Source organism: Cebus imitator, unplaced genomic scaffold (assembly GCF_001604975.1).
Source record: "Cebus imitator isolate Cc_AM_T3 unplaced genomic scaffold, Cebus_imitator-1.0 Scaffold671, whole genome shotgun sequence".
In the NCBI taxonomy this organism is placed as follows: Eukaryota; Metazoa; Chordata; class Mammalia; order Primates; family Cebidae; genus Cebus; species Cebus imitator.
In genome coordinates, this window is record NW_016107986.1 from 623529 (window position 1) to 639988 (window position 16460).

At 44.3% G+C, this 16460-nt stretch overlaps 1 protein-coding gene across 8 annotated transcripts in view; it reads left to right on the forward strand.

The window, feature by feature from the left end:
• Positions 1-16460, forward strand: part of KIAA2012 (KIAA2012 ortholog) — a 129247-nt gene that overhangs the window by 38256 nt on the left and 74531 nt on the right. For all 8 annotated transcript variants that reach the window (XM_037734843.1, XM_037734837.1, XM_037734838.1 and 5 more), the window contains 2 exons: positions 1332-1508; positions 5156-5263. In XM_037734843.1, coding sequence (XP_037590771.1) covers positions 1332-1508; positions 5156-5263 — 285 coding nt within the window. The remainder of the gene's footprint in view (positions 1-1331; positions 1509-5155; positions 5264-16460) is intronic.

Here is a 16460-nt window from a genome sequence, read left to right on the forward strand (position 1 = left end):
AAAAAAAAAAAAGAAAGAAAGAAAAAGAAAAGAAAGCAAACACTGATGTAATAGTACTTTCTAATTTCTAATTCATAGTCACAGTTCTCTATTTATACTAATAAATAGAGAAATGTGACTATAGTTCCTTGTGGCTTTTTTTTCCAACCTAGGATTCAACCTCAGGATCATGTATTACATTTAGTGGTCCCTCTCATTAGAATTTTTTCATCTAGAAGAGTTCCTTAGTCTTGTTTTTCATGACATCGACATTTTTGAAGAAGACAGACCAGTTGCTTTGCAGAATTATCTTCATTTGGATTTTTCTATTTCCTAATAATGAGATTCATCTCAGACATTTTGGGCAGGAAAATCAGAGAGGTGATGTTGTGTCCTTCTCAGCCCATCATAGGGATGCAAAATGTCAGTTTGTTTCATTGTAGGTGATGTTAAATTTTATTATTTGGTTAAAGGTGATGTCTGCCCCATTTCCCCATGTAAAGACACTTTGCCTCTTTTTAATGAATAAGTAGTCTGTGATAATTTGAGACCACATGAAGCCAACGTTTAAACCCAAATATTAATAGCAATTGTTGTTTTAAATGTGAAATAAAGACCACTCTCTCGGAAAGAGGTGAAGCCAAGGCCTCAGTCACTTAGGTTTCTGGGTTTCAGCCTTCCTAGAGCAGGCCCTGTTGGTGTTAGAGGAGAAAACAGAGGGATAGGGTAGAGTGTGCTTTATGGAACGCTACCATCAATCCTGATACCCTCTGACTTCCATCTGGAAGGTAGCACCTTGTACTTTAACCCTGAGGAGGGAATGTGATCATTGACTCTGCCTGGCAAAACTGCTTTGTGGTCAGAAATCTGTATCCAACAATCTCATCAGCTTTAAAGCTGAGATCTCCCTAGTCATAGCCTTCAGACTGGGGGTGGAAGCAGTTGGCAGCCTCTCCAGTCCTCCTTACATCTCAGGATTTCATCCACAAAATGAGAATAAAAACAATCACCACTCAGTTCCCCCCAGTTCTTGGCAATTTTCCAAATGAACTGCCATGATTCTAGCCAAGAGTCATGTCATTTTGGCCATGGGAAAGAGCAGGTCCCTGCTGCTAAGCAGGACTGGAAAAGTGAGACAACCTGAGAATGAGTGGAATAAACCATCTTGGTGTTAGGATGATTTATTAATAATAATAAACCACTCTGGTTTCTCCCTTCTAGCCACAATACACTGACCAGCTCTTCGTGGCAGTCTTTACAGAGGTCCATCAACCAAGTTAGAAGAGAGTTTCCTTCTCCTTCCTGCTGATTTCATTTTCTTACACAGGCTTTTTCCCCTTTTGTTTTTAAAGATGATGATGCCCCGCCCCAAAATGTGACCTCACCACTGGATCTTCTACCCCCGATTAAAGGAAAAAAATGTCCTGCAAGCCAGAAGGGACTGGACAGCCCTAGGACATCAGGCTACAGCAGCCCCCCAAGTCTACCGAATGTGAGAGCACCCAGGAAGGCACTGCCAGCAGGTCAAGGTAATCATTCCCAGCGTGTATGGATGCCCCCCCCATTGGCCTGTATGTTGCTCATTTCCAGGGCCGTGTGGCTGCTGTGATGTAAGTTTTCTAAAAGGCACTCCATTGGAAAGGGGTAATCAACACTGTTTCCGATGAGTCGGTGGGATTAATGTTCTCCGTGCATATTCCTAAAGGGTCAGTACATGTTTTAACGGTTTGCTGCACCCACGTGTACTGCCATGCTGTTTTGTGCTTTCCTCACTCCTGGCAGCAGCATTTGATGACATAGCTCCCTGCGCTTCAGCGGGAGGCATGCTACTGGATTTACTAGGCATACTCCACACTGAGCCATAGCCCTTGCCCCATGAGGCAAGAGAGCCCGATGACACTGCCAGCAAAAGAGTCCTCAGACAGAAGTCAACTCCAGCCAGGGTAGAGCCTGTTCATGGAGAGGGAAGGACGCTGATTTCTGTAGTAGGGTGAGTCAGGGCAAGGCCATTCCCTCTAGGATTTAGCCCCACTAAAAGTGCTTATCCTTAAGGAGCGGATAGTCAAGGAGGTGAGTAAGACGCTTATACAGAGCAATAATGCAAGGACAGTGCAACAGCAGCCCTGGGCTTCCATCTAAAATAAAGGTAGCTCATAGAGCAAAAATTACTAAGAGCCCAAGTTACCTCTGAAAATCCCTGGGAGGGTGCCATGCTGGAGACTGAGACCATTTTCAGGAACATGTGGTCCAGGCAGCTGTTTCTCCTTCGTTCAAGGCGTGGGCTGCTTTCTCAGTTTGAGCACCAGATGAAGATGACATGTGTTTGGGGGACAGACTGTATAAAGAGGTATCTCTGTTAACAGCAGAATCACACTCAGGGCTGCGAGAAACTCACACTTTGAGAGGCACATGGGAACAGAGCGCCATCACAGAGGCAACAGATTTCACATCTTTCATTTCGTGATCACTCAGAGACAGAATGCCTCAGTATTTAAATCAGTCTCGCTTGCTCTCTCTCCCCCCCGGCCTAGCACACCCCCATCTCATTCTCTCCCCAAAGCATATATAGTTGAATTCTTTAAGCATAAATTAAATTCACAGATTAATAGTTCCATTCTGTGTTTGCAGCTCCTGTTTCAGGCTGAGATGGCCACAATTAAAACCCTTCCTTCCCCCCAACGCTCTCTATCCCTAGAGACGTTGTTTTCACCTAGAAATCATTCCAGGGTTGGAACCTCTCTTTCACAATCCCCTCCCCTCTATACTTATGTGGCAGTAATGCCCTTTTGATACAAATGAACCAAGCTTGGTGTACTGTTATGTCCCCACCTGGGGCATTCCTAGGAAGTTGCCTGGCCTGGGACAAATCACAGCAAATGGATACTCACACCTACTTTAGACATCCTTATAAAGGGAGAATCTGGTGAAAATAGAATGCCAGGCAGGACCAGGACTGTGACAAGAGAGCAGCCTGAAGCCTCAAGTGTGTGTGTTGGGTGTGTGCATGTGTGTAAGTGAATGTGTGTGGGATGTGTGCTTATATGCCCATGAGTACGTGTGTGCTTGTGTGCATGCATGCACAACTGTGAGTGTCATTGTGCACCTCCATATGTATGTCTGCATATGCACATGCATGTCTATATATTCAGTCCTATGAATGTGTCATGTTCATGTATGTCATTGTTCATGTGTGCAGCTGTGTGTGCAAACTTGTCCTGTGTGTACATATGTGTGTGCCTGTGTGACTATGTCAGTGTGTATGTTTGTAAGTGTGCATGTGTATGTGTGCACTCCTTAGCATCCACTCTAGCCGGTGTTCTGCTAGTCCAGGTAGCTGGACTCCTGGCCTCTTAGTCTTGGAAATGGGGAAGGTAAATGTAGTATAATATGAATAAATGTGGTCTGCCCCTGGTTTCTATTCCTAAGCTAAAACTGGAATTTTCTGAATGATGGTAGTATCTTTTGTTATTCATAAGTCCCTTTGAAAACACTTGAGTTTATGCTAATGAGGTGACATAGGGTAACACCTGTAGGTAGCCTTCTGATGGGGCCAGTGACCAGAAGGACCAAGTGATAAGAGGATTCGAAGATTGGAGCTGCTAGCCACAACCTCCAGGAAAGGGGAGGGGGCACTGGAGATCAAGCTCTTTATTAGGTTTTATAACCTGAGTTGAAAAGCTTCTGCTGAGCACATCTAGGTGCTGGGAGGGCAGCAGGCCCAGGGAGGGCACGGAATCCCTGCACATCCTCCCCACGCCTTGCCCATCTCTTCACCTGACTGTTCACTATATCCTTTCTAATGTACTTTAAAAATAAGCCAGAAAAAGCCAGTCGCGATGGCTCACGCCTGTAATCCCAGCACTTTGGGAGGCTGAGGCAGGTGGATCACTTGAGGCCAGGAGTTCAAGACTAGCCTGGCCAACAAGGTAAAACCCTGTCTCTTTAAAAATAAATAAATAAATAAGCCAGAAAATATAAGTTAAGTGTTTCCCTGAGTTCTGTGAGCTGTTCTACCAAATTGTTGAACCCAAGGAAAGGGATGATTGCGGGAGGCCCAATTTATAGCTGGTTGGTCAGAAGTCCAGGTCACAATCTGGGACTTGCAATTGGCACCTGAAGTTGGGGGGCAATCTGTGGACTGAGCCCTGCCCTGTGGAATCTGACATCATCTCCAAGTAGAGAGCATCAGAACTGAATTAAATTATAGGACAACCAGTTGGCATCTGCTGGAGAATTGTTTGGCATGGGGGAACCCCCACAATCTAGTACCAGGAATGTTCTGGGTTGAGAATTGGAATTAGAGTTGGGGAAAAATTACTTGGTTTTTTTTTTTTTTTTTTGAGACAGAGTTTCACTCTTGTTGCCCAGGCTGGACTGTAATGGTGCGATATCGGCTCACCACAACCTCTGCCTCCTGGGTTCAAGCAATTCTCCTGCCTCAGCCTCGAAGTAGCTGGACTACAGGTGCATGCCACCATGCCTGGCTAATTTTTTTTGTATTTTCAGTAGAGACAGGATTTCTCTATGTTGGTCAGGCTGGTCTCGAACTCCTGACCTCAGATGATTTGCCCACCTCGGCCTCCCAAAGTGCTGGGATTATAGGCATGAGTCACTGTGCCTGGCCATGACTTGTTTTTTACTTTTATAGTCAGGTTATAAAAACACCTTCAATCTTTCTAAGTAACTAGGGAGACAGTATCCTCCTCCTTGACCTGAGCCTCTGGCATCACCAAGCCATCCCCGTATTTCATCTAGAGGATATGGCCATGTATGCTGAGTACTGAACAGGGCAGTAGAGGCAGGAAGCAGGAAACCCTGTGCCCAGCGGCAGAACTGTATATAGCTGGAGGAAGGGGCTCCCTTTCCTTCACACAGAGTGCCCCTCTGTCTGAGCCCAGCCCCTGAGATAGCCAGGCTCTCCCAAAGACATGATGTAGGCAAGTGGCAGCCCCTCCCTGTTCACCCCACCTTGACCCTTGGAAGCCAGGGCCTGAATAACAGCCCCACTCTGCTGAGTCCTAGGGGTAGGGCTCACCCTAAACTCTGGTGGGCACCCAAGCACACAGGTATCTATGGGTGTGTGCCTGCAGGGGACTAGGGTAACACGGCCTAGGTTCAGTCTGTCTCCCTCACCAGCACTCTGCTGACAGCGCCTATGCTTGTGCTTATTTTCAAGATTCCAGCAACCCCACACTGGGACACTTCTTGCTGGGTCCAGATGGAGAAAAAGTCCGCGCATCCCTCCCAGGGTCTACCCAGACTGAGGTGTTTCCATCCGGTAAAGGTAAGCTAACACATTCCAGGGCAGCCTTGGTTTTTGTTTTTGTTTTTGTTTTTTTGGTTTTTTTTCCCAAAGGAGAAGATGTTACCTACAGCTTCCAAATTTTCCCAGCAGCAGAGACATCATTAAAAACAGACGTGAGTCAGCCAATTTCTCCCCTTTCACCAACACAGAGGTGCTTCTGTCACTCAGATACAATGATCCAATGTTTGCATAACAAGTTTACTCCTGCTGGAGCATTTGGAGAGAGAAGTTCCAATGGAATGGCTTGGAAGAGGTCTGATGTGCCGCGCTGATGCCTTGATGAGAATGATAAGTCCTCTTGGTATTTGCCCAAACTAAACACTGCCTTTCTCTTCTTTCCAACCACCCTGCCGAGGTGGAGGTGGCTAATTGGTAATCCAACCAGGTACCCTTGTTATGAGCATTGGTTCATCCCTGTGAATCATCTGGCTCCTGACAGATAGCAAGGCAGTTTCCAAAAACCCTTCTGGCATGTTCACTTTTTAGAAAAGAGATGCTGACTCTGGGCAATAGCCATTTTGCAAAGGAAAAAAGAAATGAAGTCAGAGGGTGATGAGCATCAACCACCCAGAAACCACCGTGAGATGCATGCATGAGTCAGCAGCCAGCAGGCCCCTTGATGTGGGAGATTAAAAGCTGCACTTATTTGGGGGGTTACATCATGACTGGCTCAGTAAAAAGAGGATGGAGTCAGAGCTAGGAGATTTGAGGAGCTCTGGCTTTGCCTCTAAGTTGCCAGATGACTTTGAGTCAGTCCCTCATCCTCCCTGTATCCAAGGTTCCTCAACCAAAATGAGAAGACTGATTCCTCCCCTGAGAAATTCCTTCACCATTGCTTCATTTTACATCTTGTGTCTGTTGCTATCGAAGTAGCCACCTAGTATATGGATTTCCGGAAAGTAGAATGTATTTGATTCCAAATTCAGCATCAAAGAACTTCCATCAGCACTTGGTTTATACCATGTTATGAGCATAAAAATATCTTGGTTCTGAATTGGTAGAAGCAGGAGTTAGACAGGTGGAGGCCACTGTCAGCATGACACAGCTGGTGCAACAGCTGGAAAGCAAAATGATTCTGCTCACCTGCTGCACATTTGTCCACTCTGCTCCAGGAGAAATAGTTCCCCCTTTTGGCACAGTGGAAGCTAGAAGCAGAAAAGGAAATATTTAGGCTGTAAGTTTATTGTCACCATCGTCAATATGATGCTTCAGTCATTTCAGTATCCCTGACACCTAGCATAGTCCCTGACATATACCTAGAAGGATCACAATAAATGTTCATCAAAACGTTTTGAAAAATCTTTTAATAATTTCCATGACATGGAGAGAGAGAAAGATGAAACTTACACTGATAAATGAAGACTTGGCTGCCACCTTGTCCCAGTCCCATGGATAGTATATTTAATCCTATTTGCCTCTCAAACCTAAAGGTATTCACTGCGTGCTCATTGAATTAATGAATGAATGAATCAGTTAGCTGCTGACATCTCTCAAGCCTTTCCACCATGGGCAGTTGGTTGACCTTCAGTCTTGATGGTGATAGGATGCTGCCCAAGAAGGTGGTGAAAGATTGTCCAGGCGCAGTGGCTCACTGTAATCCCAGCCCTTAGGGAGGAGGCAGGTGGATCGCCTGAGGTCAGGAGTTCAAGACCAGCCTGACCAACACAGTGAAACCCTCTCTCTACTAAAAATACAAAAATTAGCTGCGCATGGTGGTGGATGCCTATAATCCCAACTACTCAGGAGGCTGAGGCAGGAGAATCGCTTGAATTTCTTAGAGAGACAAGATGGAGGTTGTGGTGAGCCAAGATCATGCCATTGCACTCCAGCCTGGGCAACGAGAGTGAAACTCCATCTCAAAAAACAAAAAAAAAGAAGTTGGTGTAAGATCCCAAATCCACATCTTCCTACAAGGGAGGGTCTAGCTTTCTAGTTTGTTGCTGTTTGTGTCTTAATGAGCAAAGATTTTTTTGGTTTGGCCTTTTTTTTTTTCTTTTTTTTTGGTTTGATTCAAGAGACAGCATACTGAAAAAGTTTTTTCCTCTCCCAAAGTATTAGGTTGGTGCAAAAGTAATTGCGGTTTTGCAGTTACTTTTAATTGCAAAAACCACAATTACTTTTACACCAACCTATAATTGCTCCAGCCATACCAAACTCTTTGCAGATCAGTTTATTCAAATCCATCTTAATCACTGTCTCCACCCTCCATTTCCAGTCTCATCTTCTGCTATATTCCAGCCCACCCTTTACTCATCTCTTTGATGGCCTAAAAATTCAGACTTCATTCTTTTCTCTCTAAACTTTTGCACAAGTTGCCCCCAAATATTTAGAATAGCTTTAAGTTCATCTTTTCTGGAACATTTTCCATAATAAATCCACCTCATTGCACATAACTGCCTAGACGTAGCCTCAGCCCCATTCCTCTCTCTCTCTCTTTCTCAATCCCACTTTTGTGGTTATTGCATTTAACTGCATCTGTTTTCTGTTTAGCTTCCAATATATGAGTCCTAGAGAACCTCTCATCTCTATCATATGTCCAAGAAAAGCTTCTTGATTGACTGAATACCCCAGGTGCCACAAAGGAAAGCTCTTTGGGGATCATAATTGTTGTTGGTTTTTTGTTTTTTTGGTTTTTTTTAATTAAAAAAAAAAAGCCTCTTGAGTAAAGGAAGGAGTATGATCTGTCTGATCTTTCTGAGACTTCCCGGCTCCGTCAACAACTATTTGGAAATAAATTCTTAGGCAATTAGATCATGATATCTCGCTTTCAGACAGCATAAGGAAATGAATATAAACCTTCAGAAGAAAAAAAAAATCTGAAGACTAGAGCTGGAATTTGATCCTTTTGGTCATGTTGGGATATTGCAACACTTAGAAAATTGAAAGGCTTGAGAAAGGAAAAGTTAACTTGGAAGGATACAAGTCAAAACATTGGATATGCTCTCCAAATTGCTTATCCTTGATTCAAATCCTTCATCTATTCCCCTAGTCACAGTGCCAGCAATAGAACTTTTCTCTTAGAAGTTCTTTTATTCAGAAGTTTGTTTTACAAAGAAGTTCAAGGATGTTTACACCAATATTTCAGGTTGGGCTTCAAGTCCTATGTAAATTTAAATTCCTGGTCTCTTTCAGAGTTTTTATTTAGTATTTGTTCTTATCCTAGCTAGATTTTTACCCTCAAAAGGCTTCTTGGGTTTTGTCGTTGTTGTTGTTGTTGTTGTTGTTGTTGTTGTTTAGACAGGGTCTTGCTCTGTCACACAGGCTGGAGTGCAGTAGTACAGTCATGGCTCACTGCAGGCTCAAACTCTTGGGCTCAAGCTATCCTCCCACCTCAGCCTCCCAAGTAGCTGGGGCTTCAGGCATGAGCCACCATGCCTGGCTTTTTTTCTTTTTTTTTTAAAGATGAGGGTCTCCCTATGTTGCCCAAGCTGGTCTCAAACTCCTGGCCTCAAGCAATCTTCCCACCTAGGTCTCTCAAAGTGTGGGATACAGGCATGAGCCACTGCACTCAGTCTTTATTGTTTGTTTGTTGTTGTTTGTCATTTAATTAGCATCCTTCTCCCTTGCAACTCTTTCTTGGTGTTGTGGTTTCAAAATATGTCCACAAATTCTTTGACACTTCTCCCTTCAAAAGTGAGAAAGTAACTCTTCTCCTCTTGAGTGTGAGTGGGATATGATGGCTCACTTCTAAATAAGATAGACTATGGCAGAATTGATGGTATGTGTCTTCTAAGACTGGATCTTAAAAGCACCAAGGCTTCCTTCTCGTGCGCTGTCGCATGCTCTCGCTCTCGCTCTCTCTCTCTCTCTCTCTCTCTCTCTCTCTCTCTCTCGGGTTACTGGGGAAGGCCAGCTACCATATCTGTGATGAGGCCACTCAAGCAACCTATAGCAAGCAGTCCACATGGCAAGGAACAGAAGTCCCGTGTTATCAGCCAGAATTAACTTCCCAGGTTTGTGCGGGAGCTGCCTTGAGAGGAGATTCTCCAGCCCCAGTCAAGTCTTCTGATGACTGCATCCCTAGCTGACATTTTGTCTGTTACCTCACAAAAGAATGCACCAGCACCACACAGCTAAGCCACTCCCAGGTTCCCACAGAAACCAAGACACAACAAAGGTTTATTGTTTTAGGTTTCAGGATAATCTGTTTTGCAATAATAGATAACTGTATTCTTGGTGTCATTTTGTGATGGTCTGTGATTTGGCTGACAGACAGATGAGTCTACGAATATCTCAGTTGGTCTCAAAACACTAATCATTTAGGGGTAAACATAGGCTACCCCTATGAGTAACTGACTTTGTCTGTTCTCCCAATTTTTCCTTTGTGATAAGTTGGTTGTAGGACCCCATGGGTAAAAGAATCCTTCTGTGTTGGTGGGATATTGTTTAAAGCATGATTTTCTTTAAGTAGCCCATCTCTTAGTAGCTGTTATCTTGTTGATGATGCCTAGAGATGTCTGGGAGGAGAATTAATTTCGATAAAGCCATGTGAGGAAGAAGAAAAAACTATAGTTTTATTCCCAGCTCTACTGCGTGGGGTTTCTGTGATCATAGGCAAACAATTTCATTGCCTTGGCCCTCAGCTTCCACATATGGAAAAAGAGGAGTTGGTATTAGATCCAGTCCTCACAGCACATGTCCTGTCGAACTCCAATTCCTCAGAAGGTTAACAGGCATTGTGTAAAAAAGGAAAGGTTCTAGGGTCAGATACATCTGGAAACCAGTGGACCAAAGTTAAGCAGATTTCTTACCGCAGGACTTCCTAGTGCCTCCGATATGCTGATGTGCATCATGGTTCTTCAGGATGGGAATATGCACTGTTTCCCAAACTGATTTGATCACTGGATGCTTTTGATTTTGGTAAAGCATCATGTGGATCTAAATAGGTTTTGGCAAACTTTGGAAAATGCTAAACTGATGATTTCCAAGGTTCCTCTAACATTACATATTTCTAAATATGCCCCTTTCCCCAAGGAGACTCTCTCAGTGAAACAGTCCTTTTGTCTAAATCCTGAAACAAGATTTCAGCCATTCAATGATTTGTGATTATTATTTTTATTCTCTAAACATCAGTTCTGAAACATAGGATCCACAATCCATCCATCTCTGGATAGGAAGAAACAGAGGAAGATAGGAGGCCCATGTGGTCATAGTGTACATTGTCCCTTACCCTTATGCCTTTTCAGTGTTTTTCATAACCCCCATGAGAAACAATGTTGGCAGATGCTACCAGCCCTAGTGATCTCAGGTCAAATTTTAAATAAAGGAAAATGTGGCTGGATATGGAAATAAAGGAAAATACTCTGCGCACACAGTATTTCCTTCCAGTGGGCCTTCCCATACTATAGAGGCTAGAAGGCTAAACACTACATTTCCCAGATAACCTTCGCAGCTAAGGGGCCAGATGCAAATCATATTCTGCCAATTAGATGTGCTTGCATGAGACTGAGAGGGCAGAAGTGAGGCAGAAGCATCAAAGCTTTGGGCATGGAGCTCATGAAGACTAAGCATGATAAGAGGCAGTTACTCTATAGTAACTCTGTTTCTTCTTAAAAATATCTGGGCAGTTTCTGTTCTGTGCTGAACCCTGACTAATAAGCTTTCCTTACAAAAATTACGGAGATTCCCATCAGGCTTGGTGTGGGGTTAAGTTAGGTCTGTCACATGTACCGCAGTGTTGAGTGGTTGTAGAAGGGCAAGCTATGATAGCTATGTTTGTCCCAGCCTTCAGAAGGAAGCAGGGTTGTTTCCCTCACCATAGTGAGACCAGCAAGGCCTCACAGCCTGCTCACTCTGGAAGGTGTCTTGATAGCCACCAGCAGAGAGCTACTAAAACACAGTAGGGACTCTCCTTCCTCTCCTTTGACAAAAACCTCTTGTAATTCCTAGAAACACAAAGTCTTCCCTACCTCATATGTGGCTGAAAAGGTGGCATCATCCCCACTTTATAGTTTCCGAAAAAGAAAAATGTCAAGAATAATAGCTTGCAGCCGGGTGCAGTGGCTCACGCCTGCAATCTCAGCACTCTGGGAGGCTGAGGTGGGCAGGTCATCTGAGGTCAGGAGTTCTGAGACCAGCCCAGCCAACATGGTGAAACCCTGACTCTACTAAAAATACAAAAATTAGCCAGGCGTGGTGGCAGGTGCCTACAATCTCAGCTACTCAGGAGGCTGAGGCAGAAGAACTACTTGAACCCAGGAGGCAGAGACTGCAGTGAGCTGAGATGGTGCCACTGCACTCCAGCCTGGGCAACAGAGCAAAACTCTGTCTCAAAAAAAAAAAATAGCTTGCTTTAAATCCACTAGATATTCATTTTTTGAACGAAAAAGATCAATATAGAGTGCTGAAGAATATATAATTTTTTAAGATGATAATGGTACTTATGTCATTTTTTACAGAACCTGTGAAGCTATGAATTCTACCTCCCTTGCATTTGTTCTGTTTCAGAGAACCCTAGAGTAAAGAGGGAACTTAGGCATCACCTTTGTCAGTATTTAAGCAAAGGAAGCATTTAATCAGGATACCAGTAGATACAGATAAAAGCAGAAATACCTGGTTGAACTAGAGATAGTCTAATTATGTCCCTCCCAACTTCTCTGCAGCCAGCTAATTCTCTCCCACCTAAGATGGTTCTAGGAGTCAGGGTAGGGGTCTATGTAGGGCCACTAGAGCTATGTGACAATTAGAAAACCTGCTGGGCCAAGCATGGTGGCTCACGCCTATGATCCCAGCACTTTGGGATGCTGAGGCAGAAGACTCATTTGAGCCCAGGAGTTCAAGACCAACCTGAGTGATATCTTTTGGCTGTGTCCCCACCCAAATTTCATCTTGAATTGTAAATCCCACAGTTCCCACATGTCATGGGAGGAACCCAGTGGGAGGTGATTGAATTATGGGGGTGGGCCTTTCCTGTGCTGTTCTCTTCTTACTGAATGAGTCTCTCGAGATCTGATGGTTTTAAAAAGGGGAGTTTTCCTGCACAAGCTCTCTCTTTGCCTGCCACCATCCAGGTAAGATGTGACTTGCTCCCCCTTGCCTTCTGCCATGATTATAAGGCCTCCCTAGCCACATAGAACTGTGAGTCCAATTAAACCTCTTTCTTTTGTAAATTGCCCAGTCTTTCTTTTGTAAATTGCCAGTATGTCTTTATTGGCATCATGAAAATGGACTAATTACACTGAGCAACATAGTGAGACCCAGTCTCTGCAAAAAAATTTTAAAATTAGCTGGGTCAGGTGTGCACATCTGTGGTCCCAGCTACCCCAGGGGGCTAAGGTGGGAGAGTTGCTTGAGCCTGGGAGGTCAAGGCTGCAGTGAGCCATTATCATACCACTGCATTCCAACCTAGGCAATAGAGGGAGATCTTGTCTCAAAAAGAGAAAAGAAAAGAAAACCTCTGATTTTGTGGGTAAGAAAACTGATGCCCAAAGAGGTATGATTTGCTCAAAGACACACAGCTTTTAGATGGCAAATCCAAGGCTCAAACCCAGATCTTCCTTCATCCAGTGAGGCCAGAGCTCTTCCCATTATTATCATATGGCCTCTAGTCCCTCTTAATCAGGTTTTCAACCTTCAAGGACCAGAGGAAGTTCCCTCTCTACTGTGACACCTTACCTGACCACCTCACCCACAACAATTGCTACTTTCTTATGTTCCAACAATTCTTACTGCCTGGGCCTCTTACCAAGCACCCCCTCACATCCTTTATTCTTTTTACTATTTTTCTTCTTTCTCCTCCTAGATTTAAAATTCCTATAAGTAGATCCCCCTTATCTACCTCTGAATATCACAAAGAACACACTTGGTACTTCCAGAGTATTTCTGATAATATTGACTGAATATTATGAATATTGACTGAATAACATTTACAAAAGGAATAATGGAAGAATATGTTCAGCTAAATTCTAATAATAGAATCCCCCACCCTGAATTTTAGCTGAAAAAATGGCTGCCTAGCAAGAGATTATGCTTCCCAGACTCACTTGCAGCTAGGTATGGCCACATGACCAACATTTGACCAACGAGATGTGAATGGAATAACACATGCAACTTCCAGGTCATTTCCTTAAAAGGAAACTGTTTGCCCTTCCCCTCCTCTTTCTCCTTGGACTTGGTTGAGGCGGTGAAATAGCTTCAATCATGTGGAAGAGAACAATTCTGTATGGGATAATGGAGTACTAAGATATTAGGAACCAGGGTGCTCAGGTAACTTTATGGAGCAGAGACATGCTGATTGGCCTGCCTGCCTGCCTCTGGACTTTTATGTGCGAGAGAAATAAATGTTTATCTTTTCAGGCATCTTGTTTTACAGCAGCTTACCTTGTGCCTTGACAGAATGTAACTATAGTATCTGCCAATATACTTCACATTGCTTTGTGAAAATCAAATCAGATCACACTTGCACTCCATCTTGTAAAGTATTAAGTACAATTCCAATATGAAATATCATTGAACCTCAAAGAGAGAAGGCCCATTACATGTGTGTTGACTCCTTTGATACAATGTACTGAACACCTCCCATATGCAAGGGGCATGGAAGGATGTTAATATTGAGAGCAAACACTCTCAGGCACCTTGCTATGCATGTCATCTTGTTCCCTCATCCCAGCAATCGTAGGAAATGAGTATTTTCATTCACACATCATAGGTGAGGAGATTGAAACACAGGGAGTTCACTCACCTGGTAAGGGCAGAGCTGGTCTTCATTCCCAGGCCTGTCTGTTTTCACTCCACATACCAAGGCTCCATCCCAGGCACTGCAGTCACTGCCCTCAAGGACCTCACAGTCCACGTGGAGAACAGATTCACAACCATTAACTGTAACACAAGGCAGAATGAAATGAGTGCTATCACAGAGGCCTAAGAGCATGATCCAGGGGTATTCTACGGAGGCTATTAATTCTAGCCTAGGAGGTTGGGAAGGGATTTTTACAGAGGAAGCTCCATTTGTAATGACCTTTGAGAAATGAGAAGTGGACAGACAAAGAAGGGGAGGGCCAGCCAGCTGAGACACCGGCATGAACAAAGAAAGAGGTAGGAACATAGAGAACATAGAGAACACGCGGAGCAGCACTGTGTGAGTGGACTGTGGAGAAGCTTCATGCGGGGGGTGAGGAGGAGCTGGGCCTGAAAGGCAGACCAGGGTCAGACCAGGGAAAGCCTGTGTGCCAGGTGAGAGCCGAAATGCTGCTGTTTAGGCAACAAGGAATCACAGATGTTTGAGGAGGGATATCATGCAACCCAATGCATGAGCTCGCATGAAGGAACAGACAAGAGAAAAGACAGAGGGCTTGGGCTACTGCAAAATCAACCAGACACACTGCGCGAGGGCCGAATGAATGGAAGGTAGTGAACAGCCATGCCTAAAAGAGATGCTCCCCAGGGCCACTGACTGGACATAGGCATCTCAACCAGCACTCTGAGATTTGGGCCACCTGTGACATGCCTGTTTGTAGATTCTCTTTATAAAATTGGCTACAATGCGCATCTCCAATCTTCTACTCAAATTCTCTTTCTTTTTTTTTTTTTGAGATGAAGTTTCATTCTTATTGCCTAGGCTAGAGTGCAATGGCACAATCTCAACTCACTACAACCTCTGCTTCCCAGGTTCAAGTGAGTCTCCTGCCTCACTCAGCCTCCCAAGTAGCTGGGACTACAGGTGTGCACCACCATGCACGGCTAAATTCTTTGTATTTTTAGTAAAGATGGGGTTTTACTATGTTTATCAGGCTGGTCTCGAACTCCTGACCTCAAGTGATCCACCTGCCTCAGCCTCCCAAAGTGCTGGGATTACAGGTGTGAGCCACTGCGCCCAACCCAATTTTTTTTTTTTTTTTTTGAGACAGAGTCTCACGCTGTCACCCAGACTGTGGCACGATCTCAGCTCACTGCAATCTCTGCTTCCTCAGTTCAAGCAAATTCTCCTGCCTCAGCCTCCCAAGTAGCTGGAAATACAGGCATGCACCACCACGCCCAGCTAATTTTTTTGTATTTTTAGTAGAGACAGGGTTTCACCATATTGGCCAGGATGGTCTCAGTCTCCTGACCTCGTGATCTGCCCGCCTCGGCCTCCCAAAGTGCTGGGATTACAGGCGTGAGCCACCACGCCCAGCCCAAATTCTCTTTATTCTGTTTTTACTTTCAGTTAAGAAGGTTATTTCGGAAAGCAGGGCATGTGTCTCCTGTATTGTAATTAAGCTAAAAGAACTAAGGCCTGGAGCCCATGATGTCCCACAGCAGCACCCACAGGGCCACAGCTTTGGCAGCCTCCCTCAAGCCAAGTCAAAGTCCCACCAGCACACAGAAAAGATAGATCCCCATGCCATGTGCCTCTCAGCTTGTCAGCAATGCAGCATAGCTTTTTTCTGGCTCCTGGGCTGTAGAGGAAATGGTTGAGCTTCTTAGCAGGCAGCTGTGGTAAATAATGAGTTCTAAGGAAAACCCTGATAGCAAACTTCTTGAGAGCTGCGAGGCAAAAGGCAGGATGGTGGCAGTGACAAACAGTGTTTGTGTAACCCTCCTCTACCCTTTCACCTGACACACACGGAGCTTTCTCTTTCATGACTGTTTTTTAGTCTCTTTTTCCCTTTCAACCACCGACCACTCAATTCTTTGAGGGAAAATTAACATTCATTATGCAATTTATCTCTCTCCTTTTAATCCAGAGTGTCTGTCTCCAAGGCCCCTACTCAATAATTAATGTTTGTTCTCATTTCCCATTCTCCAGAGCATCTATTCTTGAACTGTAGGGTCAACAATTAACACTAATTACGGCTTTTCCTCTCTCCAGTGTTGATGCTCAGAATCCCAGTCCGCCTGCTCAGCCTCAGCTCTCGGTGTGCACGTGGCCCTGTGTGTGCCCCTCAATACAGAAGCACTAGAGGCAGGCTTTGCCAAGCCCCACTGCAGTTTAGCAAATCAGTAAAACCCAAACATTCTTTCCTGGCAACCTCTCTAGTCTATTTGTTATCAGTAATGAGACAATGAAGCAAAAAATAAATAAATAGAATTATTTGGAAATGAGTTTGGGTAGCTAGGTAGACTAGAAAGAAGATCTCTAAGTCTTTTCCGGTTTGAATTTTCTAGGATTCCTTTTTTTCTTCTCTATTGCTCTTTCCCTGATATCTCACACCTCCCTCTCCCTTTTCACTCCTTGACTCTCTCTCTCATACACACA